The sequence below is a fragment of the Hyposmocoma kahamanoa genome, unplaced genomic scaffold (genome assembly GCF_003589595.1).
Source record: "Hyposmocoma kahamanoa isolate Upper Pololo Valley unplaced genomic scaffold, ASM358959v1 102, whole genome shotgun sequence".
Lineage (NCBI taxonomy): Eukaryota > Metazoa > Arthropoda > Insecta > Lepidoptera > Cosmopterigidae > Hyposmocoma > Hyposmocoma kahamanoa.
The window spans coordinates 5,254,951-5,273,054 of NW_020653337.1; the positions used below are offsets into that span (position 1 = coordinate 5,254,951).

General features: G+C 35.4%; 1 protein-coding gene across 1 annotated transcript; it reads right to left on the reverse strand.

The window, feature by feature from the left end:
* Positions 1 to 706: 706 nt before the first annotated feature.
* Positions 707 to 11,180, reverse strand: LOC113236605 (thiol protease aleurain-like). Its single transcript, XM_026472758.1, has 6 exons — positions 10,708 to 11,180; positions 9,218 to 9,341; positions 8,269 to 8,456; positions 6,755 to 6,865; positions 6,527 to 6,684; positions 707 to 1,767 (listed from the first exon to the last, which is right to left on the reverse strand). Exons 1-6 carry the CDS (start codon positions 10,943 to 10,945, stop codon positions 1,564 to 1,566), a joined length of 1,023 nt encoding a protein of 340 aa, XP_026328543.1. The 5' UTR covers positions 10,946 to 11,180; the 3' UTR covers positions 707 to 1,563.
* Between the last annotated feature and the right edge of the window lie 6,924 nt (positions 11,181 to 18,104).

Sequence of the window (18,104 nt, forward strand, 5' to 3'; positions counted from 1 at the left end):
CCTTACGGCGAGCCCCAAATAGTCAAAATTATATTTTTTTTACTTAAAATTAGTAAATAAATTCTACTATTTGAGAAATAGACATGGGGAATAGCATTACATTTCTATCGCCGTGACTGTCGTTCCGGTTCCAAAAAAATCACAGTGATAAATCATCGTGATTTTGTCACGACTGTTACTTCCGTGACCTTGTCACGCCTATACCTTACATCACGATATACGGTTTTAGCCAGCGGCTTCTTTCTAATACTTATAGTCGTTTTTTATAGAATGATTTAAGTTTTTACTCCCTTTGTAATAAGTTTGAATTCCATTCATAAAGTTGATTTTGTATTTAATGTAATTCTGTTTGTTACTTATTTAATGCGAATCTTTGGATTGTTAAAAATAGCAATAAAGTGTAATGTACAATACACAAAATAGATTATACATAAATATAAAATACCAACTCTTCCTATAATAAAACAAATATATTTTACTTTCTTCATAAATAGGTTTATAATAACTGCTGCAGATTTTTTTTTACCCGCCTAGTACTATAAGCACCTACGACCCTCGTGAGTGAGCAAAGAAAGTCATCCTATTTCATTGACTCCCATCGCCGAAATGGCCCGATTTGAAGAGAACTACAACGAGTGGCGCGCTCAGTCACCACGGAACGGAGATCGCGCATTGTATCAAACACGTATGTCGTGATGTGAGTGACGGGGATAGCTATTGGAACGGAGGAACATATGTGACTTTGGAACGTTGTTCCTTCGGAACGAGTTACGGTGATATTGTTTGACGGCGGATCATCGTGATTTTTTCATCGTGACGTTATTTATCAACCACCTCTATTGAGAAAGCGATATTCTGAACAGCACAAAGGTGGCGACGGTAGGCTAACACAAAAACACAATCGAGGCGAGCCTGCCTGAACTAATAACTACTATTGTAATTGTGAAAATAGAGAGGGCAACAAATTTAAGGTTGGCAAAAATCGACGCTACGCCACTGTGCTGAATTTTAGCTACAGAAAACTATGTTACGTACCGTACCAGTCATTTCGAATCTTGGGACCATGTAGCGGACGGTAGATAAGCTGTTTTGTCAACTACGAGTACTAACACTTCATAGCATAAACTACTAAGAACAGCTTTTGCTTCATTATTTTGAGCATACCGAAGTACTACTGGTTTCCAAAACAGTTCTTCCTTATTATGGGTCTTGGGTAGATACCAAGGATGAAATGAAAATACAACCATTTTGCCTCCAATTACCAATATGGCCAATGTTAAAATTGCTAACGCGCAATATTATTTTATGGCAAATTTTGATTCTTCTTGTGGCTGTTAGGGATACTGTACTTAAGCCTTGACTCGAGGTAGTACTGCAGGTTATGGCGTTTGCAATTTATTTAAACGTGTCACGATTGAAAGCGGTGTATTAAATTTGTTTTTCCATTGCCTTAATGGGAAGTGTTTATCTCTTTCCAAAGCGTGAGATAGCTTAACAGCCCGACTGTAATAACTATGACCCATCAATAGTTTTCTTGAAGCCAGCTGTAAGAAGGATCGATTTCTAAGTAGTTGTTGTTGTGGTAGTGATAGTTGTAGTCGTAGTAGTCGTCTTTTTATCAACATTTTCATTGGTGTTTTCATTAGGGTCATCTGTGCAATTAAAAGGTTTATGTCCTTGAAGTATATTTTTCACCCTTCTTCGTCTTCGGCGATCTTCTTCTGAATTCTCGGTATCTTCTATTGTCTGAGGTTCTGTAGATTGTACCTGTGAAAGCAATCGTTTATATTTAATACACGTATTATTAAAAAAAACTTTTAACATATTCGTATTTTTTAAATCGGTGTGATCATATTATGAGGTAAGTCTATAAAAACATGCCATTAAGAGTTGCTTTTCTTGTAGGTTATGCTGTAATTAGCAGCGATCGGATTTGATGGATTTAATTTAGCTAAACTAAAGAAAAACGTGGACATTCTCTTCTACAAAACCCGGGAACTCTTGAACTCATTATATTTGAATAAGATTATTATTTATAGAAATTTCAGTTGATTGATGTTACTATTTCCTCTTAAGTGTTTGGTACATATTATTGTCTCAAAAAATTAAATTGTGTTTGTGTTTCTGTGTGTACTTACGTATTGAAATAATTTTACCGTTTCAAAAATAAACATAAAGTAACGTATATTTTGGAATATTTCGAAAATAGACAGTAAATAAAGATGACGAATTGGGTAATACAATACAAGTATGAACTTTAGGTAGATGAACTCCCGCAGTTCCGATCACTGTTAGTGGTTCTTAAGACACTTGTTTAAAAGAAAGACGTGGTTTGTTGCCACTATAATCATTATAAATAATAAACGATAATAGTATCTTTGTATGTACGCACACAAATTTGTTCAATAAAGCCATTTCAATTAAACGAACAAAACAATCTTTATTTTTGATCAATCAAACAAAACAAAGATAAATGAAATCAATGAAACGAACAAACAATAGTAAAAGAACAAACTTTAAAAAAAAAACAACCGGCCTCAAAAGTTTGTGAAATTACATATATTTGAATCCCACGAACTTATGAGGTCGATTAATTGAAATCAAAATGTTATACATAGGAAATGAAACTATTTTTCCGGATTTAAATCGCGTATATTTGTTTTTTCAAACAAACCGACGTTTCGACCAAACCACCAACAGTCGAGCGAAGACCTGCCATCTTACCTTACGTGAGAGAGAGAGAGAGATTGGAAGAGTCCTCAGGCGTGCATCTATAAAGACCTATTTCAAGCCCCTAAGGAAGATTTCTCAGTTCCTGAGTCCCGTGAAATGTAACATCCCCTTACAGGATGCAGGAGTTTACAAGCTTGACTGTGAGTGCGGTCTCTCTTATATTGGACAAACAAAGCGAAGTATTTGTACCCGCGTCAAAGAACATATAGCTGATGTCAAACACCGTCGCGTAAACAAGTCTGCAGTCTGCGAGCATGTCATGGATAAACCTACACATTCAATGAAGTTTGACAAACCCCAGGTCCTTGCAAAAGAAGTCCGTTATCTACCCAGGATGCTGCGAGAGGCCATTGAAATTAAAAAAACATCCTAATTTCAACAGGGAAGATGGTTTCTCAGTACCACCAGTTTGGGATCCAGTATTTCCTCTAATGAACAATCCCAAACAGACATAAGACGGCAGTACTAATTAATATATTTTAGTTTATTCTAATTTCTATTATTAATTAATAATAAATTGAACTTAATAAAAATTCATTCAATAAAATAATTTGTAAAACTTATTGTAGCGTAAATTGGAACGTTTTCTTTGTAAAATTAAAATAAGGTATTTAATTAATTACTATTGTAACTATAGTGAAAAAAATAGGGTGGTTTTCATCAATATTAGACATAACTGGTTGAAGACCGTACCACCTCAGTCAACCGTGACCATGGGACCTGTAAAGGGCCCGAAACGTCGGTTTGTTTGAAAAAACAAATATACGCGATTTAAATCCGGAAAAATAGTTTCATTTCCTATGTGTAACCATCGCGAAAACCTAAGAACTCGATACAAAATGTTATAAATTATCAACTTCCCTTCGTATATAAATGAAGGGGAAAGAATTCCAGACTATCGACATCTCAACTAAAACTTCCTTGAATCAAATAAACCAACGTAGGATTAACCATTCGCGCATTTCAGCTTTCGCAAATTTGTCTTCGTACTATCGTCATTAGCGCAAATGAACAATCGCGCTTTTAAACCTTCGCGCAACTGAAGATTCATGAAAATAAGCCGTCTCGCATTACAGCTTTCGCTTTCGCCTTAGAACCAAAATAGAATTTTAAAGCAGGACGTAAATATTTTAAAACAGTCGTTAAAACCTAAAACATACTTTCTACAAACACCGACGGTATATCCGCATATCCTCAATACCCAAAACTTAATTTGAGACTAGATTCGGGCCAAGCATTCGTCTGTTTGACACAAAAAAGCCATCAATTAACAAAATGCATCGACCACAATTGTTTAACTTTGAACATCACTTATTTAACAATAAAACGAAAGATCATAACATACATTTAAACTGTCACAAAAAATGGCCTTATGTACAACATAGTAACATTGTTAATAATTTACAGAAAGACCTTCGTCGGCAACCAACACACATAGCGCACTAAGAAAAACCTATCACAATGTACTACATAGGGCGCACTATAAGTTTCCGGAACTGGCCACTTACATGAACAATATTTAAAAAGTGATAACAACATACGAAAATGGAACTCTTTGGCTGCAGAATACAATTTGTTTCATCTGACTGTCACTTGTTTTCACATTGTGGCATCATTTTCCAAATTTCTATTTCTTCTACATCACCATGGATTTAACTCGTGAAAATTTTGGTAGTATGATTTTCTACGACTTTAAGTGTAATTTAACAGCTCAGCGGAGCTTCGCTCGGCGTCAAGCTGCTTTTGGCGATGAAGCACCATGCAAGACGACTATTTATATTTATTAGCTGGTTTGCAGAATTCAAACGCGGTCGTGTGAATCTCAGTGGAGAATTTCGTGATGGTGGCCTGTCCACTGCTGTGCACAACAAAACCATCGATGCTGTGCGCCGTATGATCAAAACAGACAGGCATGTGACGTACCATGAGATTCGGGCATCTTTAGACATAGGCATGAGTCAAATACATTCAATACTACACAAACATTTGGGTGTGAAAAAGCTGTGCTCTCGGTGGATCCCACACAATTTGACTGGGGCTCAAAAAATGGATCGCGTCACTTGGTGTAATGCCATGCTTAAAAGATTCAACGAAGGGGCGTCAAATTTGGTGTGGGATATAGTAACAGGTGACGAAACATGGATTTGTAGTTACGATTCCAAAACAAAGCAGTAATCGAGCGTGTAGGTCTTTCGAGATGAGCCGAAACCAACCAAAGTGACACGCATGCAAAGTGCCTCTAAGCGGGTGATTGCTTATTTTTTTAATAAAACTGGACACGTGGCTATTGTTGCTTTGGAGAATCGTTGTACCGTGAATAGTGATTGGTACACGATCATTTGTTGGCCGGAAGTTATTGACAAACTCCGTAAAAATAACCGTAAACGCCGTATCATCTTGCACCACGATAATGCTAGTTCTCACACGGCCAGACAGGCAAATGAATTTTTGAAGGTGAACAACGTTGACCTTATGAGCCATCCCGCGTACAGTCCCGACCTGGCACCTTGTGACTTTTATTTATTTCCAAAAATTAAAAACCAGTTACGCTTTCAACGATTCTAATCACCTGAAGAGACTGTCGAAGAGTATGAAAATATGTTTCAGAGATTGTCACGGAGGAGTGGCATAAATGTTTTCAAAATTGGTTCATTCGTATGAAAAAGTGCATTACCGCTAACGGACAATATTTTGAGAGATAATAAATTCATTTCTGACCAATTATAGTATTTTTTTCTTATTCATTCCGAAAACTTATAGTGCGCCCCACGTATTAGTCATAAATATTGTATAAATAGTAACAAAAATTGTAAATATACTCAGTTATCCACTACCATCTGATTTTAACTAATCAAACTCATCATCTTGCTTAGTACCACCCGCTACTCCTCTCACTGTGGCCAAGGCCCAAGGGGGCCTAAGGAGCCGTCAGTAGATTGGTCTTGTGAGACTGCTTGACCGGCAGTGAGAATACCATTCCAGTACACATTGCACGACGTGTACTTCCTTACCTCCTTCCAACCTTCCGTGTGTCACCTTAGGTCTCTTGGTGACAGACTTCCCGTTCATATTTTGCATATATATTTCTCCGTCTATATATTTATGCTTAGGTTATGCTACACACCGTTAGGTTGTAGGGCTATACTTTTAGATAAATTTATAGGAACGATTCTTGAGGTCTCGCCGTTAGGTTTAATAGGGTAGATTATTTTTAAATACCACACACTGCATTGACAGACAAGCACTACCACCATATTAATACCTGACCGCACGCTATTCAACAATGTCTGTTAACCAAAGCAAAACCTTCTTGTCATGTTATTATGATTCTCGTACAAAATGACGGCAACGAATGGCGAAAACGTTAAATTTTAAATAGTTGCTGTGCCGATGCCGCTCAGAGTTTCAAATTGCAAAGATCTGAGACTTAAGTTGACAAGTCTTATGTGCCTGTAATTTCACCATCACCCTTACCCTTCAAAACCGGAACGCAGTAATGCTCACATTACTGTTTGGCGGCAGAAATAGGTAAGGTGGCAATACTTACCTGGACGAACTCTTTCATACGGAGCTCTACTGCTGCTACAAAATTTGTTAATGAATGTCGGACTTTTTTAAATTATTTTTATTCTCTATGATGAGATAGACACCGTACTTACTAACAATATTATATGTATAGAACCATACATTTCAATGTCCAACCTGTAGTTGAACTCAGAAATTATTTGAACCAAAATTTACTTATGAGTGTTGGTTCGAAACTCGTAATGGTATGAGAAGCCATAGCACTCACCGATTTTGAATCCAGATCGTCACCTAATATCACGGTGGCAACATATTCAATTCCAATACCGCAGGCTGATTTACCTCGTACCAGTCGTAGATAACCTCCTTCTCCCCAGTCAAATCCCCAAGAGTTCTTTATTATCCAATATGGTATGCCGCCGTCCTCTGCCGACGAAAGTCAATTTGAAGAAAATACCAATACACTTTGAAAAAACTTTTAAAACAAAAATTGAACCTGTTCCGTAACCCATCAAAAGTATTGCGTGATTTGTTGGTTTTTTCTTACAATCCCTCGGATCTAATATCCCAGATTTGTAGTTTTTTACTGATTCAGAAACAAACATTGCTGCAAAAAAAAAATACGTTTACAACCAGCATTCATTACACAGCAAGCAGCATTATTTACAATAATAATCAGCTTGTGGGGTGCACGAAAGAAGCCTCCCCGCACGATGTACCACTCCTTTCCTGTACGTCTGGCACACCCTGGGCAACAATAGGCGAGTGCCTTACGCCAATTAGAAATCATTTCATAAAGATGCCATCGATATGATAACAAGAAGAACCAGCATCTAGTTTTCAGAATTTAAACTCAGGAAATAATATTTTATTTCACTATATAAACTTTAACAAACCGTTTGACTTGATTAGTAGTAGAGGTAGTTGTCAAGAACTTCAACGATCTCAGTGGCCCAACAGTTTGCATTGTGGGCGCTGTATGATTAAGTCCCCTGTTCGATTTCCGGTAAGTTAAATTGGGAACTGAACTTTTGTAAATTGGTTTTGGTTTGAGTGTTTAGGGTGTGGCCTCGGAATGAATTGCGTTACTCTAGTACTCATAGTACAGAAAATTCCATAAAGAGTACGTTACACTATAGGCTTCTAGAATCATAATACAGCCTTCATTCTTTGTTTTGAATGTTTTATTACGCTCAAGGAATATAAATTAGACTGTAATTTGCTTTGAAGAGCATTCAAAATATGTCAGAGATTAATCGACGGAAGGCATACTTGTTTATCATACTGTGTCTCATCTCTTTGATGGTTGATTTTCAAGAAATGATAAAACACATTGTCACCCATTTACATAACACAAATTATTGTGTCTCAATAATTTACAGTTTTCAAAAAATAGTGTACTTTCAATTACAATAAATCCCTTCAATAATCACAAGAGGAACCTACAATCACAAAACAACCGACGTTTCGGGCCCTTTACAGGTCCCATGGTCACGGTTGACTGAGGTGGTACAGTCTTCAACCAGTTATGTTTAATAGATGCAAACCACCCCATTTTTTCACTATAGTTACAATAGTTATTAATTAAATACCTTATTTTTAATTTTACAAAGAAAACATTCCAATTTACGCTATATTAAGTTTTACAAATTATTTTATCGAATGAATTTTTTATTAAGTTCAATTTGTTATTAAATTGAACTTAATAAAAAATTCATTCGAAAGTCGGTTTGTTTGAAAAAACAAATATACGCGATTTAAATCCGGAAAAATAGTTTCATTTCCTATGTGTAACAATCGCGAAAACCTAAGAACTCGCTACAATCATAATTTCAAATTTTTTGCTACAGTTGTTTTAGTTGTGTGAATTTATAGATTAGAAAGAAGTCTGGAAATGGTTGCTCTGCTAGAAAGCAATTATACGTGTGTCCCCAGTGTGATAGACAGATACCATCGATTTCTACATACTACAATCCTGGCCGATAATATTTAAGGGTAATAAATTCTCACTTGCGCACAATGGTCCCAACGTATCCACAGCAGCAGCTAGAATTTGCTCATTGTCTATATCAAACCTGGCGTATTTCTTGAAGTGAACAAATATTCTGTCTGAGTCTGTTTGACATGTTTGTTTGTTAGAGTCCCGTGCAGCTGGGTAATGTATTACTTGCATTAGTCCTCCTTTTTTTCCTAGATATCTGTAATTTGGGAAAATTGTTTCGTGCTTATAGCAAGTAATTAAATAGAAAATCATAACTGTCTTATAGATTGGATAGTAACTAGTACTTCTCATAGAGTCGGAATTGTGTAGATGGGCAAATAATACAATATATTGATGAGTATATTTACTTGGGTCAGGTAGTTTCAGTTATAGACAAAATATGGAGGTCGAACGACGCCTCTATAACGCCTGGAAGAACTACTGCTCTATGCCAGAGCTTATGAACGGAAACCTTCCAATCACTCTTAACCGAAAACTCGTCGACGTGAGTTTCAAAGGCATTAAAAGTCCAAAATCAAGGTTTGCCAAAGAGCGATGGAACGCAGCATATTAGGTGTAAAGAACCCTTTTTACACTTAATAGAGGCTACCCAGCCTCTGATTTTGGACTTTTTACTTTCTTTTACTTTTTTCTATCTATGTAGAATCCGGATTACTACTCTGCGCTCGAAGACACGCATAGTTGATATTGGGAAAAGGATCGCCAAACTGAAGTGCCACTGGACTGGACACATCCGCTGCATGCACCTACAGAGATGGACTCACACAGACACTTGGTGGGTGCTGGAGAAAGGCCGGCGAAAAAAAGCAGACCAAGAAGGAGATGATGGGACGACTTGGATGCATATATATCTGGACTGGCCTAACGTTGCATCAAACACGGAGCTTTGGAAGTCGAGAGGAGAGGCATTTGCCCAGCATTGGGAAATAATAGGATAATTAAAAAAGGTGGACATACTCAAAAACATGATGTGGTACCCCTCCTTTTGAACAACTTCCAAATGGTTCACAGTCGAATGCGTGTTGCTCTGATAACACCGTGTGTAACTTGTATTTCCTGTCATATTGCGCTTCGATGTTTCCTGTAATAATAAAATGTGAAGAGCACTGTCTTTAACATCACATTACGCCTATGCACTACCCTTGAATTTATTTACTTTACTACGAATACTTATAAACATGACAAAATGTTCTCGCCAAATTGTGTCTCATAGGATGTAATGAGTCCATATTACAGAGGTTGTACAGACGGATTAAGCAGTAAGACACTAATCCTGTTACATTGGCAGTATCTCAATCGTTGTCGACTTTCAGTAGAAAATATTCTTGATCATTACGGTCTATAGCAGTATATTAACGAGGGCTATCTTATTTTTCTGTAACTGGCCCAAAAGGCCAAAAAGGGCCCCGTTAAGTAGTAAACTGTATTTAATTCTTTATATTGTATTGTATGTCAAATAAAATAATTTTAAAATAATCCGAAATTTGTTGTATATTCGAGTTCATGTAGAGATTTTGGTGGGTAAATAAGAAAGAAAAGAAGATCATAATTCATAAAAATTTTAACTACATCAGAATCGCTTAACTATACTTCTACGAATTACAAAAGTTACTAAGAAATGGGTAGTAAAAAAACTCCGAAAAGTAAATTAAAAATTAACTTATACAAAAAACTTTTGTGCAAATAAAAAAACAACCAAGTGAAATACTGAAATTCCCGGAACACTTTGCTGATGCAATATTACTCAACCAACTTAATTTATATTTTACTGATAACTATAGTTAGCCATTTTTATCATAAATTCCAAAGCAATTTCATACATTACATAAACTTTGGTTAAATAACCATCGTACTGAAATACTATTCTGAATTAACAACGTAGGAACTCCTAAGAAATATGAAAATTTACTTCTGATCAATCATTATATGTAATAGTTATAAATATTGTATAAGTATTATTAAAATTATATAACAATAAGTGGACGGGGCCGGTAATAAATAAGTAGTGGTGAGGGAAATTAATTTCCGTCCAGAAATACTTGTCAAGACGGTGTCGCGTTGAAACTGCAAGAAGCGTCGCCATCGCGGTAGTTATTTTCATTAAAATTGAGAGTTAAAAAAGAAAATCTATAACCAATAATATAAAATAAGCTGGTTCCAGCAGAGTGGTAAATTTCTTTTAGAAAAATATGTATTTTTGGTAAGTTAATATTTATTTCGGAAGTTAAGAGGTATATAAATTGGAACTACAGTTTTTTTCGTAGAATTGTATTTTGAACAAACTCTTGATTGTTTACTAAATATGATTAATTTTGTCGGTATACTTCTGTGTTTATTTTTCAGTACCTCATTTTAACGCACCTTAGTTAGTATTACTGTTAACATCAATTCGCTGCAATTTCGTTTGTTTTTCGGAACTTTTATTACTTCCCCTAACAAATTCTTACCAACAGCACTATGGACGTAACTATTACCACAGTCCTTTTGATGTTTTACCATTAGCAAACCATCTTGTCTATAATCTTTGTTATCTGAATAATGAAACTTAGGATCATAGTCAAATCTAGACACATTCTCTTTTATTATTCCGGCGGCAGCGCTATTATAACCCGTATACTTCTTCGTAAAATCTTCTATAGTCATAGCAGTAAATTCATTCATCATAAAGGTAGCTGTCTTAGACATCTGATTCAAATAATTTATTTTTCTCAAGTTGTCTCTAAAAACAATGAAAGTATTCGTTTTCACAGCATCATTTTTATATTTCTTGCCGTATTTAAAATTGAAATCGTTGAATATAGATACAGCTTCCGTTATGTTGTATTCTACGAATTGGTCAAAACCTGCTGTAGCCTGGTCACGTAAGGATCTATGAATTTTACTTATTGCCCAAACATCACAGACAATCACAACTGGAATTAGGGACAAAATACAATATATCATTTTTCTATGTGAATTTGTTTAAAAAATGTTTCCACTCGCATCGTTAACGTAATCATAATAATAAAAAGAAATATTTCCAATATATTTTACGATCGGAAATAAATAGTCAAATTTTATTGAAATACGTGTTATTAGGTTCTTGAATTTACACGCGTTTCACATTTTCATAACGTCTTTGGAATCATGTAGGTTTTCCGGACTGTTTTTAAACCTTAATCTTTGAAAGTATCATTTTATTTAAAAAAAGATGGTCGGCCGGTAAGGTCTATGTGTAGATTATGGCCCTCTGGACTCTTTGCTCCACTGTTTTACCTTTTAGACAGGATTTGCAATATAGTTGTTATACAAAATAAAACAAAACAATGTAAGTATTATTTGAATGGCTCTATAACGCTGAATGATTTAATTTTTTAATCAATATTTTTTATCTATTCTTATTAGTGTAGTAATGATGTGACATTTGTTACAAATTTTATATCTGTATCATAAACGCTTTCATTCTCATAAATATGACTACGATTTTTTTACATTGTTAGATAGATAGATAGATAGATAAACACTTTATTCACTGATATAACACAAATACAGATTTAGCATAAAAGAAAAAACAAAACATGATTGTCATAGCAGTGAAACGGCGCTGACTCAGCATATGCCAAAGTTTCCTAAGGCGCTGGTTTTCAGTCAGAACCAACGAGAGGGATTAAGTTACTAGAAAGCAAAAATATAACGACTTTGAGTAAAGTTATACATTGACAATAATAATATACATAGTAAAGTGTAAATAGTGCATTTAAAATAACCTGCTTGACATATAAGTGCATGAGCAAATGTGAATATAATTACAGCTGTAGGTGTAAGTTATGACTGTAAAGAGGATTTAATGTTGTGTAATGTAATTAGTATTATAATATAATTATACACATAATAAGAATAGATCAAAGCAACAACAAAATTCGATTCTAGACAGACTACGTTAAAGAATAAAAACACACTACACCGATTTTTGAAGTGAGAGTAGGTGTTGCCGGTACAGTGCTTTGAATTTGGGTTTGGATGTCTCGTTGCGTATAGGTGGTGGAATATTATTCCAGCACTTTGAGGCCGAGTATTTGAAACTACCTCGAAAAGCTGTAGTTCTATGTTGTGGTACCATTAGAACACAAGATCGGACAGATCGCTCTCTGTAGCGTACATTAACACTAGATGACCACATTAGTTTATCATAAAGATATTCAGGTGTTCTAGTTTTGATTTTATATAGATTTTAAATATTTAGATCATATTAAATATTTAAATCAGCCTTACAAGGAGACATACCGGACGGTTAAATATTTGCTGTCACTAAAATTCAAGAATTCAGACGTTGCCTTAGACAGCGGCGGCTTGTGGCTAAATTTCTATCAAACAGCGAATAATTTTTTATAGAAAGCGGCTGTTTAGCCGCTTGTGTAACATAAAACGGATTATAGATTTTTTCATGGTATTCCAAATTCCATTAAAATTAACACATATATATTATATTATTATATACAATTACACGATATTATGTTCTAACAAATTATGAGCTACAAGTGATGAAAAGTATGGAGCCTCAGCATAGAGCTATTGGTCGGTCTCCGCTTGTTCTCTGTCGGACAACTCACGCTTGACCAAAAAATGTACTATGTCAAAATTGTTTTCACAAAATAAGATTTAATGGTTCCTCAGACAGTTTCCTTGTATCTTCTATGGTTTTGAATTTCCCCGTACTGTCCTAGTTAAATAAAAACCAGACTGTATATCCGGCAGAATACTAATATACAGGCACCAATACGGCGGCATTCAAAGCTTCTAAATCCGAATCACCGATAAACAAAGACAGGTTTAGAATCCAAAGTTGCCAGTTATTATTTAGCAGATTCATCCCATAGGTGGCAGCAATAGTCCGTACCCTATTGGACTTGTGCTGGGTACTGTTGTGACATCTGTCCCAGCGTGAAGTAACGCCTCACAAGGCTGCAATGGCCATGGATTAAAAAGGTTTACAATTTATTCCAACATCTTGAGTTATTTTTTACCAACCGTATCAAGAATACATTTACTGTAAAGACTGGGTTCGTTTTACACATCTGCAGACAAACGTTAAGAAATTGGTCCGAACGGTAGTGATCACTTCTTCCCAATCCATTGATTAGAAATCACGAGGTCTGGCGCACCTGCGCCCTGCTTTATGGCGATTGAACGAAACTAGAGAGGATTGTAGGATTTATTTATGTTTATATTGGACAGCTATCTTTTTAAAGCCAATCGGCATTAAACGAATTATATATATCTGAAGATATTCTTGGTTATTCACTGAAGAATTAATTATTTTTAGTTACAATTTCACATCACGTTATGACTTTTTTTACGATATATCAGACCAGTCATATAGGTCTAATATTGGGAGAAAAATAAAAGTTTTAAGGTAATCAGAATATAATCGTTTATCGGTCAGCTGGGGGTGATCGAAAAATCTTTACTTACTTATGTAACTTTGATTTTAACTTTAATGCCAAATTTATGCGTCGGCAGAGTGGCCGATAAGTGTGTTTTCTTAAATTCTTTCCATTAAGAAAAGAGCGAAGGTTTTAAACTATACCAACCAAGTCTTGGCGAATTTTTCTTTTGTTAGGAACTAATAACTATGTTTTATAGGCATTAAGTCTTATGCTCGGTGATTGACTTTGACAGTTGTTAACTTTTTAATTCCACATATTAAGCAAACACTACAATGAAAGACAGTATAACATTATAAAGCACCGTACCTCTCTAAAACATGGTGTTCTTGAAAAAATGTGACAAAATCTCAGAAATGTTACAACTGTACGTTTTGACACCCTCACTGGAAAACGTCCTAACAATTACCAAAACGACACTGGTAGAATTGTCCTCAGTGGGACAGAAGCCAAAACCTGCAAAACAAGACCTTTGATTCTAAACTTGGCATTGGCAACGTTCACTGTAATTTTTAACCAATTTCAAAAAAGGAGGAGGTTAAACGTTCGGCGGTATGTATGTTTAAGTATGTTTTGCGGTTTCTCCATCAATTGTGGACCGATTTCGAAATTTCTTTTTTTTGTTTGAAACGGTGCACTCTCTATTCTATAGTCACCAATTTCAAATCTGATGACGGGATCCCAAGGAAATCGAGGAAAATCTTCAAATTTTATAGGCATGTCAGTGTACTGACGATTTCTGCGTCAATCGTGGACCGATTTTGAAAATTCTTTGACAATTCGGTTTTTATTTTTCAATGAAAAAGTTACAATTATGTATTTAAAGTGTAAAACCAAGTTTGAAGCAAATCGCACCATGCGTTAAAAAATACCTACACTAACTTTAATACCCTATTTCGCCCGTATTATATTATTATTTTTACAAACTTGATGATGGCAAAATCCTAAAACAAGCACCGCCAATAAGCAAAAAGAAGAAGACACGATATAGCATCGGCTGTACGAAACTTTGTAATTTTATATGAAAAACTGATTACATTTAATGAGATTAAGTTCGCAGGTCACACGCCCGTATAAAGTAAAATGTTTAAAGTAAAATCTTCTCAAAATATTGAAATCTTTCGTGATGTTTTCGATGTAAGGTAAAGAGTACAACGCACACGCACACGTGCATACACTCTCAGCCCCGCACTAGGGAAACCCTGTATTGCAGGTGCCATAGACATACACACAGACACACTCAAACTCGCGAGAGAAATAAATGTAGAACATTCAAATATTTCTCCCGGCCCATGAACCAGTATGGTGACGATTCGGCCACAGAGGCAGTCATAGATATAGATTTAGGTGTAGAACTTCAAGTGCCTTCACGGTAATTTGAACTAAACTGTGATACTTAACCATTGTAATCTTGACATAACATTTGAAGTGTTGTGGGCAAATAAAATATTTTCCATTTACCGGACTTGTATTCACATTACTGAAACCCTTTACGGTTTGATACAGCGCTAGAGCACTATTGAGATATAAAGTCTGCTGCTTACGAAGCTTAACCATACCAATGTCAGGGGAGCACTAATTAACTGAATTCTACTTCACGGTTAACTGAACTCAAAATGAGAATGAGCAGAGTTTCTGTTACAACAAATAAACGTTTTACTCCTAAATTGAATTACGTACCGTCTAAATAACCAACACACGTGTTTATTTCTGGGGCGCTCCCGGGGCGTGTATTCGGCTGCAAGTTTGCTGCCATTTGCAATGACACTTGGATGTTATAAGTTGACTCCACTTATGTTGTTGTAAAAATTATCACATTGCGGTATTGATGAATTTCTGTCGATGTTGTAAGTTTTATTTTTTATAATATCGTGGTATTTTGATATTATTTTTATTAGTGACCATAATGTTATTAGCACTTGTCATTGTATTTTAAATTATAACACACAGTGGCCCAATGGTTACCATGCTGGTATGCCAGAGGTCCCAGGTACAATTCCTGGGTTGGAAGAAAAAAAAATTGTGGCGTACATTTATTTGTATCGTGAGTTTGGGTGTAATTTGTGGTTATCTATGTGCGTGACCATGGCATCCGCGATACAGACTTTCCCTAGTGTGGGGCTATGAGCGTATGTAAAAAAAATTGGGATATTGTCAATATGAAATAGATGATAATTCATTATATTCACAAGGTCAGGGACATGCTAACAAATGTCATATATTAAAATTCTGACCCCACCAATTTCAGACCTATATCAATACTACCAACTCTCAGTAAAATATTTGAAAAAATTATTCTAAATCAGATGTGTGCACATTTTTATAGTAATAACTTCTGTGTCTCCTAAACAATTTGGTTTCACTCGGGGTCGCTCTAGAACCGATGCTGGTGTCGAGTTGATTAATCACATATTTGATGCATGGGAAGTCTCACATGATGCTATTGGTCTATTCTGTGACCTTTCCAAGGCTTTTGATTGTGTACACCATGATATACTGTCAGGAAACTTTGCCATTATGGTGTGGCGGGAAGTGATCTCGACCTTCTTAAATCGTATTTGCGTGGTAGGGTACACAGGGTCGATGTTAACGATACGAGATCATCAGGGTCTGCAATTAGCATGGGTATCCCTCAAGGTTCAATTCTAGGCTTATATACTTTTGTTTTTAGTTTATATTAATGACTTACCTAGCTTTATGGAGGGTATAAAACATGAAATAGTATTGTTTGCTGATGATACTTCCTTATTATTTAAAGTTAAAAGGCACCAATGTTCCTACGACGATGTGAACAATGCTATATCTAAAGTAGTTGATTGGTTTGCTGTTAATAACCTACTCCTTAATGAGAAAAAAACAAATTGTGTGAAATTTACATTACCCAATGTTAGAGAGACGGTTACAAACATTGTAGTTAGAAACGAAAAATTGAATGTTGTGGATACAGTTGTATTTCTAGGTATAACGTTAGATGCTAAATTGCAATGGGGTCCCCATATAAGTAAGTTATCAAAACGGCTGGGCTTTGCAGTGTACGCGATAAAAAAAATAAGGAAACTTTCGACGACGAGACGTCAAAACCGCTAGATTGGTGTACTTCAGCTACTTGCACAGTCTAATGACGTACGGCATTTTGCTTTGAGGTAATGCCGCCGATATTAATACAATCTTTGTCCTGCAGAAACGTGCAGTTAGGGCAATTTACAATCTGGGCCCCAAAGTATCTTTGAGAGATAAGTTTAAGGAAATTAACATTCTTACACTAGACTCACAGTACATTTATGAAAATGTAATTTGTGTTAAAAGGAATAGTAATTTCTTTATGAAAAATAGTAACTGACATAACATTAATACGAGGAATAAAAATAAACTAGCTTTACTTGATAGTCGTCTTCACAAAGCAAAAAATCATTTAAGGGGCAATGTATACGCTTCTATAACAAGATTCCGGTTGATATACAAAATTTGCCTTTCACGAGGTTTAAAACTATAGTGAAACAAGAACTTTATACTAAAGGTTATTATAAAACTTCTGCGTACTTGGATGACAAAAATCCGTGTTAGTAACCCGTTTAGCTCATGGAGGTAGTCTCGATCTCTGATGTTTCAAATAAAAAAAATATATATTGTAAATGTTGAATGTGTACCAATGTTATTTACAAAGAGCAACCCCTAGAGTTTCTTGCTCATTCTTCTCAGGGGAATCTGCCTTACGAATGAGCGGTAGAGTTTACCCATTGTGACGATTTCAAGTGTAATAATGCTTACCTATAAAATAAAGATCATTTTGAATTTGAATTTGAAAAAAATCGGGAAAATATCTGTTCCCCATAAATGAAATGTCAGATTGGTCGTACACATTTTGTATTTAAATCAAAATTGAGTTCAATTTTGCTTTTGCATGTTTGAATACCGATGACGAATACAATGTTTTTATTGGTAACTTCGAGCAAAATGTCCTTTAAATACTTTTTTACAACTACACAAAGTGTTGTAAGTATAAACAATATTGGTGTTGAGCACAGACTTTCATTACGAAATAGTTATAAATATTCTGCACTAGCTCTATGGTTCAAATTTCAACATGACTTTGAAAGTCCATTTTTGTTTGTGTTGCATGTCCGTATGTTTTCAATTTCCGTTGTCCGAAACAAAAACACGATGTGGCCAGTTTTAAAATTAGGTTCAATTTAGCAGGAATTGCCGTGCTACAAGACGGGATGGTTTTTAGTTAATATCAACATATTCAGTAGATTTAATACAATTTGAAAGTAGTTTAAAATAACTTCGGTAGACATTTGTACTTTTACTAGCAGTAGATCCCCTTGTGAAAGAGTTCGTCCCGGAAAGTATTGCTACCTTACAGATTTCTGCCGCCAAACATTAATGTGAGCATTACTGTATTATGGTTCTGGAGGGTA

Excerpts from the sequence above, each read along its gene's own strand:
- LOC113236605 (XM_026472758.1), bottom strand. The coding sequence starts at position 10,945 with ATGTCTAAGACAGCTACCTTTATGATGAATGAATTTACTGCTATGACT. Across the intron at positions 9,342-10,707 it reads TTACGTCCATAGTGCTGTTG|GAAACATCGAAGCGCAATAT; the intron begins GTAAGAATTTGT and ends TTATTATTACAG. Across the intron at positions 6,685-6,754 it reads TTTGATGGGTTACGGAACAG|AGGACGGCGGCATACCATAT; the intron begins GTTCAATTTTTG and ends TTTCGTCGGCAG.